Source organism: Pipra filicauda, unplaced genomic scaffold (assembly GCF_003945595.2).
Source record: "Pipra filicauda isolate LSUMZ 115617 unplaced genomic scaffold, ASM394559v2 scaffold485_size447873_pilon, whole genome shotgun sequence".
NCBI classification, from domain to species: Eukaryota; Metazoa; Chordata; class Aves; order Passeriformes; family Pipridae; genus Pipra; species Pipra filicauda.
The window spans coordinates 226,772-251,495 of record NW_024104626.1 but is presented as its reverse complement, the minus strand read 5'-3'; the positions used below and the strand labels follow the sequence as shown (position 1 = coordinate 251,495).

General features: G+C 41.9%; 2 protein-coding genes across 2 annotated transcripts in view; one reads left to right on the top strand and one right to left on the bottom strand.

The window, feature by feature from the left end:
• The window catches only part of PDIA6 (protein disulfide isomerase family A member 6), a 15,233-nt gene extending 9,022 nt beyond the window's left edge, over positions 1-6,211 (top strand). Inside the window, exons 9-13 of the mRNA XM_027713376.2 lie at positions 950-1,034; positions 1,124-1,196; positions 2,226-2,384; positions 3,770-3,866; positions 4,610-6,211. Of these exons, the coding sequence (XP_027569177.1) occupies positions 950-1,034; positions 1,124-1,196; positions 2,226-2,384; positions 3,770-3,866; positions 4,610-4,678 (483 nt within the window). The 3' untranslated portion in view covers positions 4,679-6,211. The remainder of the gene's footprint in view (positions 1-949; positions 1,035-1,123; positions 1,197-2,225; positions 2,385-3,769; positions 3,867-4,609) is intronic.
• ATP6V1C2 (ATPase H+ transporting V1 subunit C2) lies at positions 6,044-24,724 on the bottom strand. Its single transcript, XM_027713378.2, has 13 exons — positions 24,681-24,724; positions 23,656-23,873; positions 22,037-22,104; positions 17,600-17,685; positions 13,325-13,419; positions 12,551-12,642; positions 10,816-10,914; positions 9,705-9,773; positions 8,730-8,822; positions 8,221-8,314; positions 7,814-7,911; positions 7,259-7,388; positions 6,044-6,509 (listed from the first exon to the last, which is right to left on the bottom strand). The coding sequence occupies exons 2-13, from the start codon at positions 23,782-23,784 to the stop codon at positions 6,414-6,416; spliced, it is 1,149 nt and encodes a 382-aa protein (XP_027569179.1). The 5' UTR covers positions 23,785-23,873; positions 24,681-24,724; the 3' UTR covers positions 6,044-6,413.

The following is a 24,724-nucleotide window of genomic DNA, read 5'->3' as shown; positions in this document are numbered from 1 at the left end:
TGCCAGGGTGTGTGAGTCCGCTCTTCAGTGAGTGAAGAGGCTGGGCTCTGTGCCCCATCTGTTTCTCACAAAAAGAGGGCAGGGCTATGTCATTTGTAAGCTGTCCATTGGGAGGTGCATGGTAAGCAATTTTGCTTGCCCAAGAAACCCCATCCCCTGTATGGCAACTTCTGGTTTCCACTTTCTGTTGGTACGTTTGAAATGGTGATTAGTTGTCTCCAAAGTGAGGTGCACACAAGACAATCCATTGGGATGCAGGAAGGAAAAAACTTAAAACATTTGTAGGATTGATAAAGATATTTTTAAATGGTGCTTAGTTCATATTTCTCATCCTTCTAAAATGTCTATTATGCTTTAAATGTTAATATACTAGTACATATTTATTTATGCGTATATGTATATAATTGATTTACAGATACTAGGGCTGCATGCTTAAAAATTTTTTTACTGGTGGGGTGCACAATCAGAGGTTGGAGACCACTGGTGCAGGTCACTGGATCGATTCCTTTTGAGGCAGATCCCACAAACCCAGTATTGCTGTTACTGTTGATTGAACAATCTCACATGCAGCAAAAGCTGCTCGCTGCTGGCTCTCCTTGTGCCAGCAGGCATTGCACGGTCCTAGGGGTGCTCTTCCCAGCCCAGGACAAGGACAGTGATTTTGAGCAACAAGTGACATCTTACTGTGCTTTCTGTAAGCCTTATTTGGTACCACTTACTCTACTGTTGCTGCAAGTCTCTACAAAAGATTTTGTGAATTGTAAATTTACTTTGTAAATTACTCTTGTGCTGCCGGGACCATTGAAGTAGGGGAGACTCATCAACTTTTGTGTCAAGTTGTTTCAATGCTTATTACCTTGTAGGATGGAGTTATTATAAGGCTGTTGGAGGGAAATGCAGTCACAACTGAATAACCAAGTCTCATTGACTTTCTGCTGCTTTCTTCTAGATAATTAGTGAGGATGTTCTGAAGACTACCTGTGATGCTCATCAGCTGTGCATAATTTCTGTCTTGCCTCATATTCTTGACACAGGTACACATACAAGCAAGCAGACTTCTGTATGAATTTGTCACTTAGAGCATGTAGTTGTGGTTTTTAACTCGTCCAATTCTGTCTAACAGGAGCCTCAGGGAGAAATTCTTACCTGGATGTCATGTTAAAAATGGCTGAAAAATACAAAAAGAAAATGTGGGGGTAAGTGTCATTGTAGATTGGTTATCTTGGAAAAGATGTGAGCATTTCTGGAGGTAATGGGATAAAATTTGTATAATAACAGTTTAACTACAGATCAGAGTTGTTCCTTGTTCAGGGTAGCATACTGTGGTATTTCACTAATTACTGGGGAGGGAATGCTGTGACTTTAGAATAACCTGCTATTTTTTTTTTCTTTTCATCCACCTCCAATTCTGCATTTACAAGATATTGGAGCATTAATGAGATTAAGCAACTTTTACTCTTGTCCTGAATACTAAAATATTTTAGGGCAATTTCTTTTAGTCTTTTGCTGGTGGGAGAGTCTGCCAGTATGAATGTTGAATTCTCAGGGGAAAAAAAAGGTAAATTACAGTTTATTAACAAGTTTCATGCTGTCAAAGAAGCAGGCCATCAGGCTTTGCCACCTCCTCTCAAGTGCAGGTGAGGATCTCTGGAACTTAATTGGAAAGTGAGCGCTGTTCTGTCACACAGACTGCTGTGAAAAGGGGCAAAATGGTATGAAAGCCTGGGGGAATAGGCTGAGATTGGCTGATTCCAGAGGTTACTCAGGGGACTTGCTAAGCATTACAGGAACTGAGACCTGACCAGTGAGAAACAAATACTGAGTGTCCTTAGGTAAAAGTTCTTTTTAGTGATATTTAGGCAGGACTTTGTCATGTTTGGATCTGTGACTTGATAATTTTAAACCTTGCTTAATACAGGCAAAAGTGTAGCAATTTGTTCACTTTAATAACATAGTTCTTTCTCTGCAATGGCTGTTCTGATCCAGCTTTCAGTGGCTGTGAGGATGGGACTGGCCTAGAGGTGCTGCTGAGGAGGGGCTTTCTTCTGGTGCAAGCTTCAAGATCGGGACCCTGCTATTCCCTGCTGATATCAGTAACAGTTGCCAGTGTCAAAGGCAGTTCAGAGCCCCGCTTGAACTCTGCAGGGTTGCAGAATTTATGTGACTTGAAAATTATTGTAGTGCCTATCTTCATTGTTAATATTCTGTTTTGTCTTTTCCTCAAGGTGGCTGTGGACAGAAGCAGGTGCTCAGTCAGATCTTGAGAGCTCTCTGGGGATTGGAGGCTTTGGGTATCCAGCAATGGCTGCTGTTAATGCTCGCAAGATGAAATTTGCCCTTCTGAAAGGATCATTCAGTGAGCAAGGGATTAATGAGTTCCTCAGGTATGAAATCTTTAAGTGACTTGAATCTTTCTGTAACTGGGGCTGTGACTCTTTAGGCCAAAATCGGACTCTTGAGGATCAGACAATACTTGCACAATTAAGAGAATTATGATTAGAATTCACTGGAGTAAGGAATGATTTCAGTGAGGATTGCAATAAAGCAGTCACTACCTTTTTGTGGTGTGCAAAATTAAGTTGGCCGTTTAGAGTTAAATGGTAGTTTTGGCACAACTTTTGACAGAAGTGGGCTTTGATGTTGAAAAATTCTTCTCTGTAACTCAGGAAATAACTTGGTAATCAATTCTATTTAATTCTGGATTAATGGAATCAATGCTATATTCTCTTACCTGTTGATCAGACAGGTAAGATCTTACCAAGTGATCAGACTTTCTTTTTAATGCCAAAAAATAAACATTCTTAGGGCGTCAAGTAAAATTCAGGATTCAGATGTAAGAAGAGAAAAATACCAGACAGTTTGTACTAATTAATGCACATTAGAGAAGCATCTGCCTTTCTCAGACATGGCAAATTCTCTTAGTCTATAAAATCCATCTTTGTGAAACCTCTCCTGGGGAGGGTGGATGGTGCTTCCAGAACACAACAGCCAATTTAACAGCTTATATCGTTGGGTAATTGGTTTGGTATTGTCTTTCCACACTTCAGCTCAGCTGTGCTGCCTAGAGAAAGTATAATCACAGTTGGTGTGGCTGGCTGTTAACTCAGCTGCTGTAGGCAGCTTCTGTAATCTAATAGGCAGTCTCAGCAGTGTTGACTACAAGTAAGGAAACTGGCACTGTGAAGAGCACAAAAATTGTGGAATCCACCTAGGGAGGAATGCTAATTCAGTCTTATTTGCCTCTGAAAGAATGCAAAGGGATTAGCTCCTCAGGGTTTTAATGCTGGGCTTTTTGAGCAAGCCTAACTAGCAAGGGCAGGAAGGAGTGTCTCAGAGGCTGGTTACCTTGTATCTGTTGGAACCCATGGAGGCTTAGTCTTCACTAAAAAAGATCTGTGGTAATTTTGAGTAACAGTTGCAGGTGACTTCCACAAATAGAATTGTAGACTCTCCTTGGAGTTGCCTTAAGTGATAAACAACATACTGTTAAATGTCTGTACTTATCCATGATTGTTACACCGCTGAAATATGAAATAGTGTAGGTCACAGATGTCTTTGGATCCAATTGTAAATTTTCAATGCTGCTTTAAGGGCTGTGTCATTTTCTACTTCTCAATTTGAAAAGTTTTTGCTTCCAAAAGACAGTTCAGATTTGCTTGAAGAGACGAAATCTTAAAGTTGACTTCCTTTTATCTGAAGCAGGCACTGTTCCAGGTGGAGGAAGGCTGGAGAAGTTTCTGAACTTTAATTTTTACATGTTTTTTCTCAGGGAACTCTCTGTTGGTCGTGGCTCTACAGCACCAGTGGGTGGTGGAGCTTTCCCCAAAATTCATTCAGTTGAACCTTGGGATGGCAAAGATGGTGAGGTAAGAGATGCTCCATTTCTAAAAGTGCTGATGAACTGCTGGGTTTAGAAGTGACAGAATAGAGTAACTAAGAACTGTCAATGTGAAAATTCTTGTTCTTACAAGATTGTGGCAAGTTTTGTTGATGGTTTTGCATTATCTAAATCCTGCCAGCAGACCAAATGCCAAATTAATTGTCTGACATTGTGGACCAGATGCTTCTGCCTAGCTGATAGGATGTGATCTGAAGGTTGAATCCCTTGAGGCAGAAGTGCATTAGCAGTGCTGAGTAAGGGAGGTGGTAGTGCCTGCATTCAAGACCCCAGTGTTGTGGAGACTTTGGTTCTGGGGTATGCTGACCTTGACATCAAGGTCTTACTGTCAGAAAGTTTGTCGGGTAAACTGTGTAATAAATAACACAGTGACTCAGTGGACATTCTTAAGGTTCAACATTGCTGTAAAAAACAAAGTTACTGCAGTCCTTTGATTTACTTCAGACAAAGAAAAGCACGGAATATGGTAGTAGTTTTGTTACAGAGCTTACTTGTATTGCCTTCATCTGGAGTATTTTTATTAGTAGAAAACAAGCCTCAGTCCAAACTCTGATCACTTGTCCTGTGCTTAATGCACTTTTAGTTTTATGAACAAAAGAGATGACGGGAGGGAGCTTCACTCTCAGGATGAAGTAAGAATATTTCTAAGTCAGGGATCTCCTGGCATTAAGTACTTCTAAATACATGCTCAAAACCTTCCCTTTTTCACAGCTTCCAGTTGAAGATGACATTGATCTCAGTGATGTGGATCTGGATGACTGGGATAAAGATGAGCTGTGAGATCTTCAGGAAACTTTTTTTCTTGGGAGAGTTTGCGCAGCAGTTTGCAGCCTGGATCACAATCAGACGGATATTTCAGTGGCCTTTATGTGGAGAATAGCACGTGACAAACTGTGCTGTTTGATGCACTGCAGCAGTGGACTGTACGCATCTCAAGAAAACATTGCAGAAATTCTATGAATTGTCATAACCAGTAAACTTGATTGTATTCTGTGTTACAAATATTTTGAGGACAACATGGATATTTCTTTGGAACATCTTGGTTTTTATTCTGTGGATAGTGTGCTGTTTGAGTGTTCCTGGAGGCTGTTAGTGTAACCAATGTTAAATGTAATTTTTTTTTTTTTTTTCATGGAGGTGGAACCTGGTCAGCTTCTGTTTCAATTAAAGAATAAAATATTTTTTGACACACAGTGTTAGTCTTGTATAGAGTAAGAAAGGTGCACATGATACAAGCTGTCCTGTTCTGGATGACTCTTGAAAAATGAACTGTAGAATAGAGAGGCTTGTGCAGATGGGAGTCCTAAGCCACCCCCTTGCTGTGAGATCTTGACAGTTTGGCCTAAAGCCTGATTAGATGGACAATCTTAGTTTAAATGCTCTTTAGTCTTCCTTTTCTTATTGCTTCTCAGGGGCTTTCTCTTTCTTTGTCCCAGACTTCATAAAATCATTAATACAATGGAAGTGCGGTTGCTGCTGCAATGGGAGATGCTGGGAGTTGTTGGTCTTTCCCCTGGATTAGTGGTGAAGCTAATCCCCATTTTAGGGCATGAGGATTTCCAGGTGCTATTAGAAAACCACCCTAGTGCTGTCTCCAGCAAATTGGGTAATGTTTCTTCACTTCCCATCTGACATTGTTTTGATCTGAAATTGCTATTTCCTTGGAAGGGGAACTGGGAATAGGGATGTTTACTGCTGCTTTTTTAATAAAAATACTATTATTTTATTGCTCTCCATGTCTTGTATATTGGTGTCTAGTGAAGTGACCCTCATGTGATGAGCTTGTTTGTAAGTGAGGAATGAAAGAGCTGAAAGTTTCCCCTTCTTTCAAGGAAATAACCTAATATGGATATTTGTCATTTGGTGTCTGTAAGAGATTGCCTGTAGCTCATCCCTGTGAAAGGCAGTGTCAGAACCAGTAGCAACTTTGCTGATTTGGTGCAAGAGATGTGTCTGACTCTTAAGTCATCCCAGCAGATGAGATCTAATGGAACTGTTTTAACTGAATTATCTTTGCAAAAACTAAACTCACGAGTACTTGGGACTATAAGTCATACTACAATAAACTCCTCAGCATTTTTGAGGATCTTTCCTCTTAAGCTTTCGGCATTTTTTTTGTTAAATTAAAAGAACTTTGGACTTTGCTCTGATGCTTTCTACTTTTTCTGTTAGGGTATTTTTTTGTTAGAAAAACAGGACTTAGTAGACTTAGTAGACCCATTAGCCACCATATTTTTTAAATTGTTTTATTTCAAGTCCTGTAGATACTCCATCTTTGTAATTTACCAAAAAAAAATAAATACTACCATAGTACCTCCTGCCTCTGAAATATTTTTTTGTAAAACTATGAATAAGGAATATTTATATTGAAGTCACTGTAAAAATTATTGGAAGTGGTAGGAAGATCATCCTGCTACAGCATCTGCATTTTAATTTGACTTTCAGCAGCTAAAGATCATTTTACTATAACATTAGAGTCTTGAAAATTAATAGACGAAGCTTGAGCAATTTTTCTTTAACTGCAGTCAAGAAGACTGAGGTCAATCTTGAAATAGACATAAGGATAGTATTCTTGGTTACTCAGTTGTAAGCCAGGGATGTCCATGCCAGGCTGGAAAAGGAAATAATATGACTTTAGTGGCAGTTCAAAGCTACAGGGGATTGCTTTTGTGCTCCTCTCCTACATTCACCACTGAGAATCTGGTCTTTGCTTGTTTCAGGCTGTCTAACATAACTAGCATTGAGAATTCGGGCTTCATTGTCGTGAACTTGTAGCAATTTTGTGTGCGTCAGCTCTAGAGCGACTCATCTCTTTGTCCTCCCTTAGCGTAGTGGGAATCATGTTTGCTGGTTTTAGGCTATTTTGAAGGCCTCTATTTATTACTTTAGCCTAAAATGTTTGTGCACTCAAGATCTGGGGAAGGTGAAAGCAAGTACTGCTTGCTTAAGGCCTAGGTTATTTATGAATGACAGCCTTTTACAGGGGACAGAGGTGTCACAGTCCTAGCGTTTAGCTCCAAATTCATTTTTCTTGCTGGTGTTGATCTGAATGTTTATAAAGGACTTTAAGCCTTTTATGCAGAGGAACTGCCATAATTGAGCAGACCTATTTTGTTCTGGTAGCTGTGAACATCAGATGCTGCAACAGAAAATACAAGCAATCTCTATACATCTGCATCATAATCTGAGCCTAGCTGTTACCCTAATCTAGTCTGTAACCACCAGGGATTAGAGCTGCACCCTAGCTCCTAGCACTGCAAGATGTGAGGACATGCATGCTGGAGCCCCTGGGCAGTGGAAGTTTCATTTGGCTAAGCTGAGGCAAGCTACAGCATGTGCACTTGCAGTTCAAATACATACGTCCATTATACTTGCTGCTGCAACTTCATCCAGGTGTTTGAAGACCACGTTTAGGACATCTCTCAGGCGTTTTACAGACTTCCTATTTGGCTGCAACAGCATTGCTTGGAAATTTACTGGAAGGCCATACCTTGAAACACATCAACATACATGATCATCTGCTGCGAAGGGACACAGCTCTCTGCTCCTGCCCTTCTCCCTCCTCAGCCTCCAGGCATGCCATCTGATGGTGTGTTGCAGAAACAATGCTGCCTCCTGATTGGAAAGCATTTTCTTTTTGAAGCCAAAAGTCAACTAAATAGTATCTTTGTTTTCCACTTCCCTGTGAGTGCCCCCAGAGAACTGTTTTTCATCAAATTTGTGTGTCACCTTTTTTGTAAACATCTGTATTGTCTCCCTTGAGCTCCTGGAATGAAGTGTGCAAGGGACACACCTTGACCAACACAAAACAAGGTGTGTAAGGGTTCCACCCACAAAGGAACTGCACCAGGAAGAGAACTGTACGTTTTGACTTTCACAGCAATCTCTGCCTGCACTGTGTGTTTACTCACTCACCTCAGGACAGATTCAACAAAAACTCTCAAGGCTTTCACATGAATCCAAGCCACAAATGCTTCACTGAAGTTCACTTTCAGCCAGCGCAGTAATGGGCCCTATGAGAACAGACACAACAGTACTGTGATCCCCTCGCTGAGTGAAGCAGCCCTATAGCTAACACACCACTGAGGTCATCATGGGCTGCTGGAACAGTTCCCAGGCACCTGGTAGTGACTCCCAGTTTATCAGAAACTCAAATGACTTTGGGCAAATCATGTTATTTATCCCATGCCTCAGTTTTATGGGCTAAATGGAGCTCACAGGAGACTGTTGGAACCATAAAGCCATTTCTGAGTGAGAGATGCTTAGGCACGCTGGTAGCAAAGGCTGCTTTATGTAGGCCATCAGCTTGAGGGGCTACTTACATATTGTTGTTTCTTATCAGAAGCTAATTTCATCAGCTCTTCCTTTTCACATTTCAGCTCCTTCTCATCATAATAAAATTCTCGAACCATGAACCTACAATTGAATGACATTTGCTCTCACAAGCTGTAGTCCAGGCAAAATGCACACTCACTTCTTTTGCCTCTGGAGAAGCAGGTACAGAAAGTTGTAGCCATTTAACAAGCTAAAGTATGTGGAGGGTGGGAGTTGAAGTCACTCCTAGAAAGCCAGCTTCCTGCTATCAGCGTGAGACCAGGAAGGACAATTCCAGGATCTGTAGTTTGGTGCTTTAGGAACTGGATCATTGATTCTGCTGCCACAGCTCCTTCCCACCCTGCCTTGCCAGTGGCTTTAGGGCCAGCAGCATCCCAAGCAGTCAAGAAGTCGTAAAACTCAGTGATGGATTCAGCATACTGCACACAGAATAAGCTTCACCTTATCTTCATTATGTCTCACTAGCCTGCCCTGACTAGCAGTCATTGTCACTTACCTGTTCTCCCTGGCTTTAGCCTTGAAGTCATCCATCACTTTTCTAAATAGGGTCACGGTGAAGAGTCCTCCCTCTGCATCCTCAGCAATCATTCTGTGGGAGGGAAATCCACTGCTGTGATTTGTCATGGCAAATCCCTCACGCCTTTTTTACCTTCCTCACCTTCCTCTTTCGCAGTTCTCTTTATTTTCATTTATGATACTGAACAACACCCTGCTTTTTGAAAACTGTTGTGACTGAAACAGGGAACAAAGACTTTACTAGCACCAGCTGCACTATCTCCAATGTAAAACTCAATGAGTTAAGTTCCTGAACCCACTGTAGTACACACATTCTGCCTGCCTGATTTGTCTATGTTTCCTGGTAGTGTTCCCCCACCTTTCCATGCACTTGTGTTTTTGAGACAGGCAGTAGCAAACAGCTTGCTTCCACTTCTTCCAGTTCAGGTCATAGCACTGTCAGCTTTTGTGCCCTGGATTGAACCTCGTGGTCTGCGTGAGCTGAGCAGTGGAATATTTAAGGTGAAAGGATAAGTTAATATGGCATTTGCTAATGCAAATGATAGTATGCTGAATTATTCTATTGTACAGCAAGAAGCAATTAAAGTGCAAATTTAGTGTTTGATCTTCTTGCAAAGTAGTTTCCATAAAGTTGTATGTGATTGCGTGTTTGAATTATGCCTTGATTATTGTAGCAAATTGTCTGTTTTACGCAAAAAAGCAAAGGCAATGGTTGAAAGTAGAAAGAACTAGATTACTTGAAAAAGGAACAACAAGCTAATTGTAATAAAATTATTTTTTCTTTTCTTTCATCTGCACTTCCCTTCAACAGAGTAATTTCTAGTTTCAATTGAAAATATGTTAATGTGGAGCCCATGCATTAGATAAGTGATTCCTTCCAGGATCCAGCAGTTTGGCTGAAATATAGCAGGGATCTCTGGAACAAACAGGGAGCTTAATTTGGAACTTCACTTACTTGGTGGAGCGAGGCACTACCATATCTGAGAGGGATTCATAGGTCTTCTGCCACTGTATGTAGCTTGACCTTTGAGCAACACAAAACAAAGCACAGTAAATAAATACTATATACTGGAAAGGAAATGTGTTGATATATGTAGTTAATTAAGCTAATGGCTTAGGGTAGAAGGGTTGGAGTTCTTTGTGTTGGGTTATGTCATTAAGATACACTAAGCCTCTCCTGTCCTTTCCTCTCCTAGTCACCAGCTGAGATGTTTCCCTCAATGCTACACCCTCAGTTTTCACTTGGGTCTTAGCTTGAAGAAGGGTTCACAACAGGAAGCTGATGGTGGGAAGAACATGGCTTTTGGCACATACTTCCAGGTTGCCACACAGTGTCCCATCCTCCAGGACCCCTACCATGGGTAAGTGTGGTGCATCTGCTGTGTGCAACCCCAGAGCTGATCCAATGCTAGACTGTAATCATGGTGAGTGCCAGCACTGGGAGAAAGGGATCTGGGGGATGGTAAGAGTTTGCAAAGCAAGAAGTCTGTTTTTAGGAAGAATCTGAAAGAATGTGCAAATAATAAACTCAATAAACTTATCTCAGCTTTTTGTAACCTGTGATACATACAGAAAAGTGATGGTGCCTTATGTGTGTGTTGGGACAGGGCTATATGGAGGGGGAAACTTTCGTGTAGGCTTCTGAGGAGGACACTGTATAACTTTCACGACTGATGGCAGTGGCAGTCATCCTGCATGTAGGCACTTGCAGATGCAGTGTATGGCCAGCAGAGGCTGTGAGTTGGACAGCTTATGGCTGCTCCACTAACAGTCTGTTTTTCTTTTAGCTCATACTATTCAGGAGGTTGATTGAGAATGCACTCGTAACCATTAAAAACCCACATCCCAATTCTGTCCTGCTACAGTTTTGGAGCAGTCTTTGTCTCCTTTTGTGCCAGCACCACTCTTGGCAGAAACCATTCTTTCTTCTTTGCTAACAGCTCCACCCATGTCCCAGCCACAGCGCTGATGAGGTGCCCCAACCTGACTCAGCATCGCCCGGATCCGGTGCTTGGGCCTGAAACTCAACACCACATCAAGCATCTGTGCACACACTATTGCCTTACTTTGGCACCACGACGAGCAGCGTGATAAGATACTCAGAATCCAGAACAAAGTCTTCTTTATGCACTATGTCTGCCAGGGTCCGGGTCAGCAGATTTCCCCTACGGTGAAAAAGGCAAAGTAAAAATAACACTAGCAGGAACTCAGCAGCAGCACACTGGAGGTATTGTGCTGTGGGTGGAGTTGTTAATAGTGTATCCTGGGGTAGAAGAGGGCCAAGAAGGAGGTGGCTAAAGGACACAGCTACACTTCTGAAATGACTATTTCATTATTTTTACTGCAACAAAAAGGATCAAAAAACAACTAAGACTAATGACAGAATATTGGTGACTAGTTTATGCCCTTTATATGAAACTACACCATTCTGCTGCCTTTGTTTCTACAGTAGGGGTGTAGATGCTCAGGAAGTGCACATCTTCTTCCAGTCATTGCCACTTCCAGAGGGAGACACCTGCTTTCTCAGGAAGCCTGTTGAACTGCTTGTGTGACCAGGCTTCAGGCAGAGCAAGCTATGTTAGTACAGACCTAGGCCATCAAAGCAACACTGGCATATCTGGACTGCCATGGCCAAGCACACTTAGATACCTCCCGCTGAAGGGCAGTGAGAGCAGCAGTCTCTTGCATGGCTGAGACCTGCAGGAGGTCTTCACAGACTAAGCCCACTTGATCATATTAATTCCTAGGAGATGCAGATGGCCAGGGCTGACTGGGCATGGCTGGAAGGCACCAAGTGTGTATGACAAGAGAGGAATCGTCCTCCCTGTCACTGGGCAAAAGTGAAAAGGGCCTAAACCAGTAGTTTCTAAATATTAATTAACTGGCCAGTAACTTACTGGGTGTTTGTTCAACCCAAGCTATCTGGCACAGGTAGACACCAGAGTTGTCAGCATATAAAGGTGAATGAAATGGTGAGAGGAAGATAGGCCTTGACCACAAGGTCTCCATTCTTCCCCCTCATCACCTGGCTGGAGGCCTGGCCAGCAGGATGCCAACCTGGCTGGCTGCAGGGTCAGGAGGGCAAGGACCTGTGTCCTGTGCCCAGATCCTGAGTATGAAACAGTGGCATATATGAGCATGTGTTGGGTGAGGGCTTGCACAGCATCATCTAAGTTGCTTTGAATCTACTACTTACTGGATTTTACCATTCTCCCCAATGATATCCTAGAAAAAACCCCACGTATCAGCACTGACAGAGGTAAAGACCATAAGAAGATGAAGACAGGAGAGAGAACATTTGGGAAGCCCGAACAGTGCATTACCTGAACCAACAGAATGAAACAAAGAAAAGAAAAATATAAGTGGGATGCCGATGAGGTGCGGGAACAAGCAAGACAGAGCTGTTTCCTATGGGGGCTCTGCAAATCCTGTTCAGAACACAGGACACAGCTCTGTCTGGCAAAGGAATCTACCAGCTGACACTGCTCATCTAATTTCTGACTCCCTGAAGTTCCATCAGAACAATACAGTGCATTTAGTTTTGACTCTTTCCAAGACTGCCTGCTCACACTGCCAATAAAATCCCATTAGGAACGGCACTGTCCCTGAGCTGATTTTGAGACATGCTGATTACACCAGCTTTCCTATCACTGATTTTCACTGTGTCTGCAGCTACTCAGCATGCCCCAAAGCCAGAAAAGTGTTGCCACCAGAATACACATGGTCCTCTGCACAGCAATAGGTGTGGGTTCACACTGCCCTCAGTTCAGCCATGCAGCATCCCCAATGCAAAATACTTACATAGTTTTTTTCTCCAGGCTTTGCAAATTTCCTTTAATGTTGTTGTACACAGCTGATCGGGTCTTCAGGTCTGTTTCTATTTGAGTCACTTGCTAAAACAAAGTAAAACAAAGTGACTCAACACAGTGCTGGCAGCCTTGTTCTCACCTCCATCCCACTACCACTGCACCTTAACGCAAGCACACAGCTGTCAGCCCCCCTAAAACCACTTGGATTGTGGCCAAGAGGGAACCGGTGTCAGACCTCCCCCATGTCAAAGGCCTCTGCAGAAAGCAGGATTCAGTCAGCTGTAGCTGTTAGTGTGCTGAAGCTGTACCTAAGGGGCAAGTTCATGGTTTCATTTGTTACCTACATTGAACAACACATCACACCTTTCTGAATGAGCTGGCAGTGTAAATAATTCATCCAGCCTGCAGGCATTTGATTTAATGTCAGACCAACAATTTCACAAAAAACCCTCCAATATGGAGAATAATATGACAGTATATGAAAAAAATAAAGTTTTACAATGAAGGGGATTAAAGTGCACAAAACACATCAATGTACTGTAGTAAATCTGACTAAGTGCCATATACTTACAGATTGGTTAGGTTTCAATGTACGTATCATTATAATTGCAGGAGAAATTAAAATAATATAAACTGCTTCAGTATGAAGTGTGTGCTTCTGAGCTTGTTCCTGGCCAAGCCAAAGGCAAAGCTTCCACTGATTGCAATGATTGCCAAAAGACATGCTTCCCCATGACGACATCTTAAAATTTGGATTGCAATTTACCTTTGCTAATGCTTCTGATATATTCTTCAGCGGCTGCTTTATGGGATATTTGGCCATGTCCCACTCAAACCGTGTCAAGTAGCTAATTAGGTCAACTGAAAATGCAAAGAGATGCATGAAAGCAGATAGTGTATCACACAGCCAAAGTTTGGGTGGTAGTCCCCAGCTATAGCTTAGGCATAACTTTGATTATTTTTAGAGACAGGAGTGAACCAGAACCTCTGAATTCTTATAGAGATTTGATCTAAATCAAATCCACACAGATCACATGCCCAATCTAATCACCTTTCTAAACATGCCCAATCTTAGAAATTGAACCAGAAATCTTTACTGCCTTACACCTAGCAGTATAGAAAAAGTGTAAAATTATCTGTATCAGCAGGACACACAGTTGTAGAGACATTCTTCTTCACAGTAGAAACAGTTTTGTGTAATCTCAATCTTGATTTCTGCAATATGCCTGAATTTAATCCCAGCAAGAGCTATCAGAAAAATACTTCATGCCCAGGACAAGCAGTAATAGTCAGGGTGGTTGAGAGCTTCATCAAGGGTATTAAGAGCATAGCAGATGTCACTTCTCTGTGATTCAATCAAGTGCTCACTAGAAATCAAACAAATTCAGATGTGATGACAAATTTCTCACTGATTTTGTGCACAGAAGTTCCCATCTCACAAAAAGCTATAGAGTATTTATATAAATGGATAAATCCAGTCACAGCATCCAACAACAGAAATTCACAGCAAGGCTCTGTGCATGCAACCCCCAAAACAAGGCACCCTCGGACCATAGGAAGCCATGGCTTCTTCCCAGAATCAAGAGGAGACGACTCATACAACATCCAGCTCCTAGAACAGGATCGTCCTGTTTGAAGATCAGGGCTCCTTGATGTTAGAAAACAGTAAGCCTTAGTACATTATGGTACCAACCAAGGAATTCTCCTCCAGCAGCTCATGAAATCAAACAGCTCTTTGCCTGAGTCCTGAGAGCCCTTTGGATGCTGAACACACCACTACACAGTGTTCTTGCACAACTTTATAGGATGAGGTAAAGTCATGCATTCTGCCACAACAAGCAGAGGGGCTGGAACTGCCCCCTAAAGGTTAAGAAGGCGAGGGGAAGGGAGCAGGCATGGTCTCAAGGTCTAGACAAAGAGGCCAGAGGCCCTGTCACCTGAAGGGTGGGCTCCTTCCAGACCAGGAGGGTAAATATGGAGAATATCTGGGAAGTTGCACTGAGACAGTAGGGAGCAAAACAAACTCAAGGTGCCAAGTAAAAGGACGTGCATGCTGAGGTCGTTAAGTGCTCTTTACTGCCTTGTCCAGGGAGTGAATTCAGTTCCACAGTGAGGTTTGAGCACAATTTCTTGTGGGCTGAACTTTGAGGGTAAGGGCAAAACTTTATGAACCAAGATGCATGAGAAGTAATGTGAAAAATTGTGTCATTGCCATATTAGCAGGCTGAGGGTACTACCCTGTTTTGTGTGATACCAAATACCCTTGGCAGGAGAGCACTATCCTTTCCATGGGCTTCTCTCACCCCACAACAGAGTCAGTTTACCCTATTAGATTTCCGAAGCATGGAAAGTCTTATGCTAGGAGGGAACAGGCTTCTTAGCAAGGGATAAACTGCCTAGAAGTTAGAGGGCACTGGCACAGTGGTGTTTTCTCCCCCTCTTTCTAAAACCACATCTGTGTCAATGTCCCCCACATCCAATCAGCAGGAGTCACAAGGCAAAGATCCAATGCTTACTGCTAATGTCTAATCAGGAATGAGCAAATTCTCCTGCATACAGAGGGTGCAGAAAAGGTGCAAAACTGCAGAAGGCAGGGAGAGCTATGGCACAGCTCTTGTGTGCACAGTTCTCCAGCAGTGCTTGCTCGTGTTCTCTGTGGGGAAGGCAGAGAGGTCAAAAATACTTCAGCAACAGAGTTCACACAGCATTTTCAAGCACAGGGTACACAGCACAAGGATTTCACCCCACTGCCTCTCTTCTAAGCTTGCGTGCTTAGGCCTTGCTAAATACAGTGGGGATGAAACCTGCAAAGAGCACGGCATTACTGGGCTGTGCAGAGGAACATTGTATTCACAGGCTCTTTAAAGACAGACACTGACCTATTTATAGCTGATGAGATATAAAAGTTCCCCAAAGAACTTCACATGCCCTTTCTATCCTCACATTCCTTAATTCTCAGCAGAATCCGGATGTTGGACAGTTAAACACAGCATGAGTTCTCAGTCCAGGTTTTCAAGCCCACTCCTGAGCAGTGCTCTGGCACTGGTGCAGGTTAGTTAAGCAGCCTGATCTTGGGATGGCACAAACTACTGTGAACTACACTAGCAGAGCTGAGTGTAAATTGCCAAGCAGTCTTAGAATCCTGATGCTCATGGAATGGCATCTCTCATTTATGGGACCTGTCAAGTAACTTCTAAAAGACTTCACATAGCTGCCCACCCAGGAGAGATGATTCCTACCAGCTCACAGCTGTCCAGGAACTCCACAGCTTGAATATCTCATAATCTAATTTACACACTCAGCTCTAAGAGGCAGTGTTAGACACTTTCCCTTCAAAACACTTAATTCTTTAAAATTGTTATGCTTCCCACTTTGCTTTGTTTTGCGTTCACTATAAAGAATGGAGTTATTCTACCACTTATTCAATTTTAAAATTCATTGGGGTTTAACATTACCATAAATGGAAGAGAATTTGGTATGAATCTTTGAAGAAAAGCTTTAATTACATTTCACATTTTTTATTCTGTCATAAGCAAGAAAGCTTGCTTATGCTGTTACAATATACTAAAATTTTTTTCTTACCCAAATATACATTTCTCTCTGTAAGAGAGAAATTTCCACATGGCTGCTTTCAACTGTTGCCCACTGAAAAACTCTGTGTGTGTACGCTCACATAACTAAAAGTGCTGTATTTTTTAGTACTTTGCATTTTAGTTCATACAAATCTAACAAAAAATTTAGACGCACAGCCACCACCTAACTGCTATCAGAATTATATACAAATGAGCTAAAATCAGTGCAACCTAAAGTTTGAGTTGGGATGGTCTAATAGTCTGAAACCGGACCATGAAGCAAGAAATCAGGTCTTATAATTTTGTTTCTAATTTCACGACCTCAAGGAAGTCCTTGAGTTCACATACTCAAGGAAGTCCAAAAGGACTTTAGAGTCCTTTTGCTAATCAAAAAGGAAAGGAGGAAGACTTGGTGCAGAAAAGTTGCTGCTGCTTATGAAGACTGACACTGGAAGATATTAGGGGAATCCTCACATACTAAAGCTGACTTCATTTTTTAAGATGCAGTGGATAATCTTGGAAAGGTTAATGTCCTAATTTAATATGATTTGTTTGGATGACCAAACCCAGACAGAGGAGAGAAATTAGTAACACACAAGTAATTGTCATATCCTTCTAATACCACACATGAAGAGCTGATATGAAAACAAAATGGTGTAAAAAGGGGAAACAAAAGATATTAATGAAACCTGTTGTTTCTCAAGTCATAGGGATATCGTGATCAAGCTACGAGGTTGTTACTTGAGAAATCCATCGTAACCTGATCACTGTATCTCTACAACCAGACCAAGACCTGTGTCTAGCACTAATACACACAAATGCATGCATGTGACAACACCACAATCATCAATCAACATACTTTTGAGACATTTCATTTTATCCTTTAGCCCTGAAACACAGTAAGTGGGATTATTGTATTTTTTAAGCAGCTGCACTCATCACACATCACTTTTATGTCATGCAAGTACATTTCTAAAAGAACTTCCTCCTCATCCTTTACCCATACAGGTCTGAAGTACAACATTGTAGACAGTCAAAGGGTGATGGAGTGTGCGCTCTTAAGTTTATTCAAAAGCATCATTCTACATGTTTGTAATTAGCATGTGTAACACATCCAATTTTGTTGTTCTTTTTCAGGATAGCTGGGGAATGCAAATCAGTAACAGATCACTGACAGATGTCACACAGCCATACAGAATAAGATTTAGGTGCCCATAAGAGATCAAGCCCAGGCAGGGCACAGAAATGTGCTAGGTCATTTTAGGAGTGAAGGAGGATGTCTCTTGCTTTCCTCTTCATCCAAAGTTAGCTTGCTAACTTTGAGAAAAATGGGAGCAGGCTAAACATGTTCTTATAAAACGTTGCTGTGGCTGTCCTTTCTGAAGTGTGAGAGTTTCAATTCCACATATTCATATTCTAAAACAAAGGCAGCATCAATGCATTAAAAATCCCACATTCACAACACCTACCTCCATTTGCCAGAAGATTTTCTTGGACTTTATCTTTTGAGTCCTCTATAACTTCTCCTATGTACTGGGCTATTTTCTTTATTACGCTTAGGTGTAACAAGAAAACTATGTTAGTGAAATTGTAACAAAATTGTAACAAAGCAGTTATCACAATGATCTAATAAACACAGAGATGCCCAAACAAAACACCTGAAGCAAAGCAGGTTACTTTGCAATTCAAATGATGATAAAAAAATCTATGATATATTGCAGAACTAAATTTCTTATCTCTTAAATACATTGATCTCTGCAAAAACACAGGTAATGTCATTTATCCAGCACTCTAGACTGATCAAGATTCAGTCTTCTCTACACTCATTATACTCATAGCAGAAACCAGAAGGCAAGAAACCCATGTTTAAAACTCCAAAGGTGATGAAGGAACACAAGGCTACATACAGACAACATTGACTGAAAATTCGTTCCCTAGAATGCCAAAGAAACTCTAAGGGTTGCTGAGAGAAGGTTCTTATAAAGTACTCAGGGGTAAATGGCAGTGTTCACTTGTTTGACAGGGAGAACTTCCTTCTTGTTCTTTTTCTTTAGGGGATTCTTTCTCTCTTATCTTTAGCATGGTGGACAAGACATTCCTTTAAGGTATAGGAGAACTAGACTGAAATCCTTCTGCCCGATTCAGAGTAGTGATTTGAACAGAGCCCCTCCTGGGGAACACTATGTCCACATAGTTACTTATTCTTTGCTGATTTAAAAAAATGGATTAATGAAGTTCCTCCAGCAGTAGATCCCCCTGTCTCTAGTCAAAATACCTGTCTCATACAGGCTAAGAGACTTTCTGGTTGTTCAAGTATCCTTCTGCACTCAGAGATATTCACAGAATTTGGCTTTCAGTTCCCTAACTGTTCCAGGTTGACTACACACTGTAAAAAAAAAAAAAGCAGCAGCTACAAAGCAACTGCCTGATCATGAAATTGGTGGAGGCATGAAGTGGACATAATCCTTGGCACAGTGATAGGGAGCGTAATGGCAGGCTTCTTATCCCTTTCTTTACTTCCTGAGGGGAGACTACTACAGCTGCAGATGAGCTGCAGACTGAAAGGGCACCTACAGTGTTTGGCCAATGTATCTTGTGACATCCTGTGGTTTTCAAGAGCTCAGGAATAGGACTTTGGGCCAGGTACAGTCTTTCCTGGTATGAGGAAAACATTAGAGAAAAGAATTTTCATTCACGTGCTGCAAAGCAGTTACATCTATCTCTATTCCCATGAAAAAACTTACAGTCTTGGGAAAGGTTTTCTAGTCCTGTGACAGGGAGGAAAAAGATGAGATTGCTGATGCTGCCAAGAATGCAGTAGTTAGAATTCATGCTGTTTGGGATCATTCAGTCTGAAGAAGAGAAGATCTTATTGTGACCTTTCAATATATAGAGGGGGCTTATATGACAGCTGGAGAGAAGCTTTTTACCAGCACCTGTCCTGACAGGACAAGAGGCAACAGTTTTAAAGTGAGAGTAGATTTAGACTGGACACAAAGGAAGAAATTCTTTACTGTGAAGGTGATGAGGCACTGGAACAGGTTGACCAGAGAAGCTGTGGATGCCCTACAACTGGAAGCATTCAAGGCCAGATTGGATGGGGCTTTGAGCAATCTGGTCTAATGGAAGGTGTGCCTGCCCATGGCAGGGTGGTTGGATGATCTTTAAAGAAGCCTTTCAACCCATAGCATTCTTCTGTTACCCTGGACAGGAGCAGTTCAGAGTTTCTGTAGGAGGAATTTACACCACTGTGCTCCAGTTCACATCCCTCTCACAGAGCTGCTGCAGTTTTTCACTATCTACATGTAGCCCCTTAGGGACCTGGTGCCAGCAGAGGGTTGCTGGAGTACAGCTGGTAGATACAGCTGGTTTTTGTCCTCTTTCATGATGCTCAGGGAGCTCAAAGGAACTTGAAACAAGACAATAGTTGGTAAGACCAATAGAAGGAGTCTATAGATCTTATGGAGAAAGCAGTCCATGGGAAAGTGTATAAACCAGGAGATTTTCCAAAGTAGCTTTCATTACTGTTTCACTGAGTGAGCAGCTTTCACAGTCAACACTTAAACCTCTGCCTTTAGATGAGATGAATCGCACCTTGAGCAAATATCACGCTCAAATGATGCTTTAAAAAGGAAAGGGTTTCAGCTAAACTGCCTCACGAAGTAGTAGTAAAAACCCATAAAAAGGATAACTCCATTTAACCTGTTGTTACGTCTTGAAAGACTTTCACATTTTGCTTCTGCAAGTGCTGCAATGTCATTACCTTCCAATAAGTCAAAGTCTTTAAGTGATACTGAAAACAAAAAGGTGCTACCAGCCAGGCCCCCAAAACACTACAGGGAGCAGAAGTCCTGCAATCTGAGGCTGCTGCCAAATGCTCTGCTGACAGAGAACAGGGAGAACCCCCAGTTAACAGTGACCCAGAGGACTGTCAATATGAGAGAGCTCCATGCTACCACAGGGTGACATGGAAAAACACTCTTCCTCCCTGAGTAAATAAATAATAAAAGTATGTGGAAACAATAGCTCCTGTAAGCTCTTGCCCCTTCTCTGCTGTCCTGGCAGGAGGCAGCGCTGACAGGTTTGCACTGCCCGGCTTTACTGGCAGCTGTGTTTATCCAGCAACAGTTCAGCAGGCAGCTCTTTCAGAGGAGCAGGAACATGACTGCTCAGGTCATCTGAACAGGCTTGTAACCCTCTGGATGCCATTTACTTCAATCAAGTGTGAGTGCTTGGCATTTTAACCCCCGAATCACAATTCAGACATAAACCTTAGGCATTTATTTAATGCAAAATGCTTTTGTATGTCCTTGTGGGACTCAATCTGCTAATACATTTGATTTTTCTCTTGTGTTGATGAATCTGTGTTGATTATTATCTGTTACTATTCTAACGCTTTTTTTATTATTTTTCAATGCATCACTCTTATTTTTAAATGTCGTTGATCCTTCTTGGTTACCTATCTTGATAGGCAAATGGGACAAACAGGAAGAGTCCTTGCCTCAGCAGATAACAGTGGAAGGGCCTCACTGTTGCTTGCCTATCTGCTACCCTGACTAGAGACACCTTCCATGAGAACAGTTAGCAGGTATTGGCACTGTCTCTTCCCAGATTTATCCCCATTCCCATTTCCTTCTCTGCAGTATGAACCAAAGGCCTGAACATGTTTACAAAGAATATGGGGCAGTATTTTTGGCAGGGTCACTATGGAGATGCTTTTCTTGATTAATTAAGTTGCTCTGTCCTGCTAAAAATCCTGAAAAAGCAACATGGTTTAGTTTTAGGTAGTCTTTCAATGCAAGATAGGAATCATATTCTATGATCCTAGAAACATCAACGTTGTGTGCAGTCCAGAGTGATCAAATGTAATCATCCTAATACAGACTTCATGTAGCACCAATAACATTAAAAGAAAAAAAATTCTATGGAGAAATGTATTGTAGCAGACCTACTTTGACCCAAACTGCCCAGCCTAGATGCCAACAGTTTCTGTCAAGGTTTCTGTATGTGTTTGCAATTGCCTGAAAAAAACCTATGAAAGGATTGAGCATATTTAGATAAGCAAATCCTTTTCAGTCTGGACTGGGAGAAAAAAAGGCTAAAATCCCCAGAGCTAACACATGACCAAAACTACATGTGTTCATAGTTGCATGCTTCCAAAGCAAAAAATAGAACAAACTAGAAAGACCCAGCAGCTTATACTTTCATTGTCTCAAACTCTACTTTGTGCCATGAAGCATCTTACAACCTGGCATTTTCTCAGCTTGCTACAATATATTATTCTTTGTACATTCAGGTCAGTTTGGTCCAAAAGGCAAACTTGGCAATGGTCAGCAAGTCATTGTCAGATCATTCAAGTCTTTGCTTGAGTAGGTTTTATACAATGCGAGTCAATATTCTGGCTTTCAAGGAGTTTAAAAGCCTGAAAGGGAGACGTTTGGATTTTATTTAAAATAACTTAATCCTTAGAACTCCTATATCTGTTTGCAAAGGGACAGAAGGCTCTACAGAAATACTCTGTGAAAACAAGATCAGGAAGGGCTTCATATTCTCTAAAAGCTGTTTTATTAAGTTTCTGGATGGGGGAGGAAGAATGTTCTTAAACAAACAAACAACTCACCTTTTTAAGCAGTTTCCTTTTGAGAAACAGCTTTCCTAGCACTGCCACTCAAATCACTGTGCAGAGAAAACTATCACAGACTCCATTCAGCTAAATTTTAAGGAATCATCCTTTCCTTATGATGACTTCATGACAATCAATACAAAGGTTAAACAAAGCCTACCCACTTTAGTCCAGCTGTAGTCCAGGCTGAACTGAGTCAGACTGAGGTGAACACAAGGACATACCATCTCATAAAAACAATGTCTGTTTCTCATTTGTAGATAGTAAATAAGATCTATTTTACCTTTCAGCAAAGCTATCAAGTTTTCCCAACTCATCTGACAGACCAACAAGAGCATCCAGTGTCCCCACCTGTGCAAAAGATGAGAATTAGGTGAAAGATGCACAACCCTGCCTAAGGCTTCTGTTGGCAGAGCCTTAAGGGGACTGATTTGTGCTTAACACTCGTGAATTCAATAGTTTGGCTGAACTTTATCTACTTTGTGGAAAATAGTAGCAATTCCTTTACCCAGGACCTAGGACATAAAAAGCCTTTTCCAATAAAGGAAAAAAATACGTGTAGTCTCAAGATCACACATCGCTGTCTTCCTGTTTTCATTTCAACCTGTATCATTCATTGAGCTGCATAGTCTTTAACCTGATAAAACAATGACTAGAAATGCACAAAAATAATGCACACATACAAACAAGTCAGATGTACTGAGAGAACCAAGAGAAGCAGCACTTAGAGACCCTGAGACAGAGGGTCTCTGTCTGAGTTTTTGCTATTACCGAAGATTAAGTCTCTCACAAAGCCACTTCCGACCAACATCTGCTTTTTGTATGACTCAGTCACCATCCTGTATTTATGGTGTTGCAGTATATTGCTAAACCTTTTCTTCTAATGTTGCCAGCTCAACATTATGAAGGGTCAAGCTGAGGGAGAAGAAAAAAATTTTATATAGAACAAATAGCAGAATGTGGATGGGTGTCTTCAGATACTCCAAATGCTTTAGTTCCTTTAGCATAAGCAGACTCACACTACCACCAGTTAGGTAAGGTCCACAGATGGTAAAAATAAGGTCCATAGATGGTAAAAAAGCAACATTACCAGTCTGAAACATTCATGTGACAATTCAGTAGGTTATTACTTGAGAACAGGTCATGCTTCCCTGTTACTTGGATCCTTATGTACTTGGAAGAGCTCAAGTTATAACTGTTAACAATCTTTTTGGATTAAAGGCAGATCCTGGGTGCACTAAGTGTAGCATTGTCAAGTGATGGGTGATGACAACTCCCCAAGGAATCAAGTTCTACATCTGTGGTAGCTCTATTGACTTTAATGCAGCAGATCTTGATTACCTCATAGCCACCACTGAAATAGAAATAAAAGTGCAGATCTCATAAAATAATTTTTAAAATCATGGATTAATACCCTTTGAATTTATATGATATTATGAAGCTGGATAATGCTGCTGAATAAACACACACATCAATTTCCCAAGGACTAATGTGCATTGTAGCACTGGTTTCTCTGTCAGCAGTGTTACTGCTGTGGTTCTAGCTACTCCCTTTGCATTAGCAATCCATCATGTAAAGTGCTGTATGTCTTTCATGACTAGGAGCAAACTGTACATGGAATGCAAGAGATAAGTTATTTAACTTATTCATTTTTCCTTCTGATACATGTACCCTTCCAATGTGAAGGTCAGCTTTGAGCACAATGACTTACTTCTCTCTGATCAATTTTCAGTTGACTGAACACAACTCATCCCCCAACCACTGTCTTCTACTCTCTGCATGTTATTCCGAAAGATAAATCCCATGTTTACCCTAAAGGATAAAACCCACAGTTATCCCAAAAGTCTTTAGCCCTAGCTAGTGCTGCTGTATTGCCCATACACAAACCCCTTCTTCACTTACCTTTAAGTCTGGAATATGGAATTTGCTGTTGCTGGACAGGTTGGATTTAGATGTCACAGTGTTCATTCTCTCCCATGCCTGCAGATTTGTTTTATCTCCTGGAGCAGAAATTAGCCAGAACTCTGACATTATCTAGTATTTTTCCTTCACTCCTGCTCACTGCAGAAACTCAAAGCAGGTAAGTGGTTGAAAAAGCACTGCACAAAGCGTGCTCTTCCCTAAGAACAGAAAGAGTTAGAACAGATCACTGATATTTTTTTTTTTTCAGAAAGAGTTAGAACAGATCACTGATTTTTTTTTTTTTTTCAGAAACACCAGGAGAGTGAGTCAGTCCTATGTCTCAGGCTGAAATGGAACATGACCTTCCCCAGAATGTCACGGAAAGAGTGTGACTGTTCTTTCCTTCTCAGGGTTGATCCATCCAGTTTCGGAATGAAGAAATGAAGCTTCCTCCTCCCCTTTTCCCTCCCGACCTGTTCCATTTGCCTTGCGCTGTACGTCCAGTCACCACTGGGGAGTCTGGGGACTTCACCAAACTACCCAAGTGTAATAAAGCATTTCTGCTTGATAACTATTCATTCTCAAATTGTTGGATACGTGTAGGGAAAACTGAAAGCAAGACCTCTGTTGAACATAAAGGCTGCAAAAGATGCCACTGGCAAGAATGGAATATTGCTTTCTCCTGTGTTTTTTCTTCCCCGGCTGGATAGGAAGGAGCTGGAGGAAGGCAGGTCCTGGAGTACAGAGACGGTATCGTCACACCACCACAGACAGAACAGTCTGTCCCGGAGGGGGGACAGCTACTGTGGCGTGAGGCGAACAGATGAGGGCAGGAGAGCGAGCAGCGGGCACCGCACCGCAATCCCCCGTCCTTCTCGAGGGCTCCCCTGGGGCACCCCCGACTCACGCCCTCGCTCTCCGGTGCACGGGACGGGGCAGGTGTGGCACTGGCCCCTGGGCACCGACCGCTGTCAGCGCGGGTGTGGGGGATGTGGGGGATGCCGGGTCTCTTCCCGCTGCCTCACCTGCCCGCGCTGCTCCCTGTGCCCGCCGCTCCCGGCCCGGCGGC

Coding starts and splice junctions, on each gene's coding strand:
- ATP6V1C2 (XM_027713378.2), bottom strand. CDS start 23,784: ATGTCAGAGTTCTGGCTAATTTCTGCTCCAGGAGATAAAACAAATCTG. Junction 7,389..7,813: donor TTTGTTGAATCTGTCCTGAG/GTGAGTGAGTAA, acceptor ATGTGTTTCAAG/GTATGGCCTTCCAGTAAATT. Junction 6,510..7,258: donor CAGCAGCAAGTATAATGGAC/GTATGTATTTGA, acceptor TTCCTTTTCCAG/CCTGGCATGGACATCCCTGG.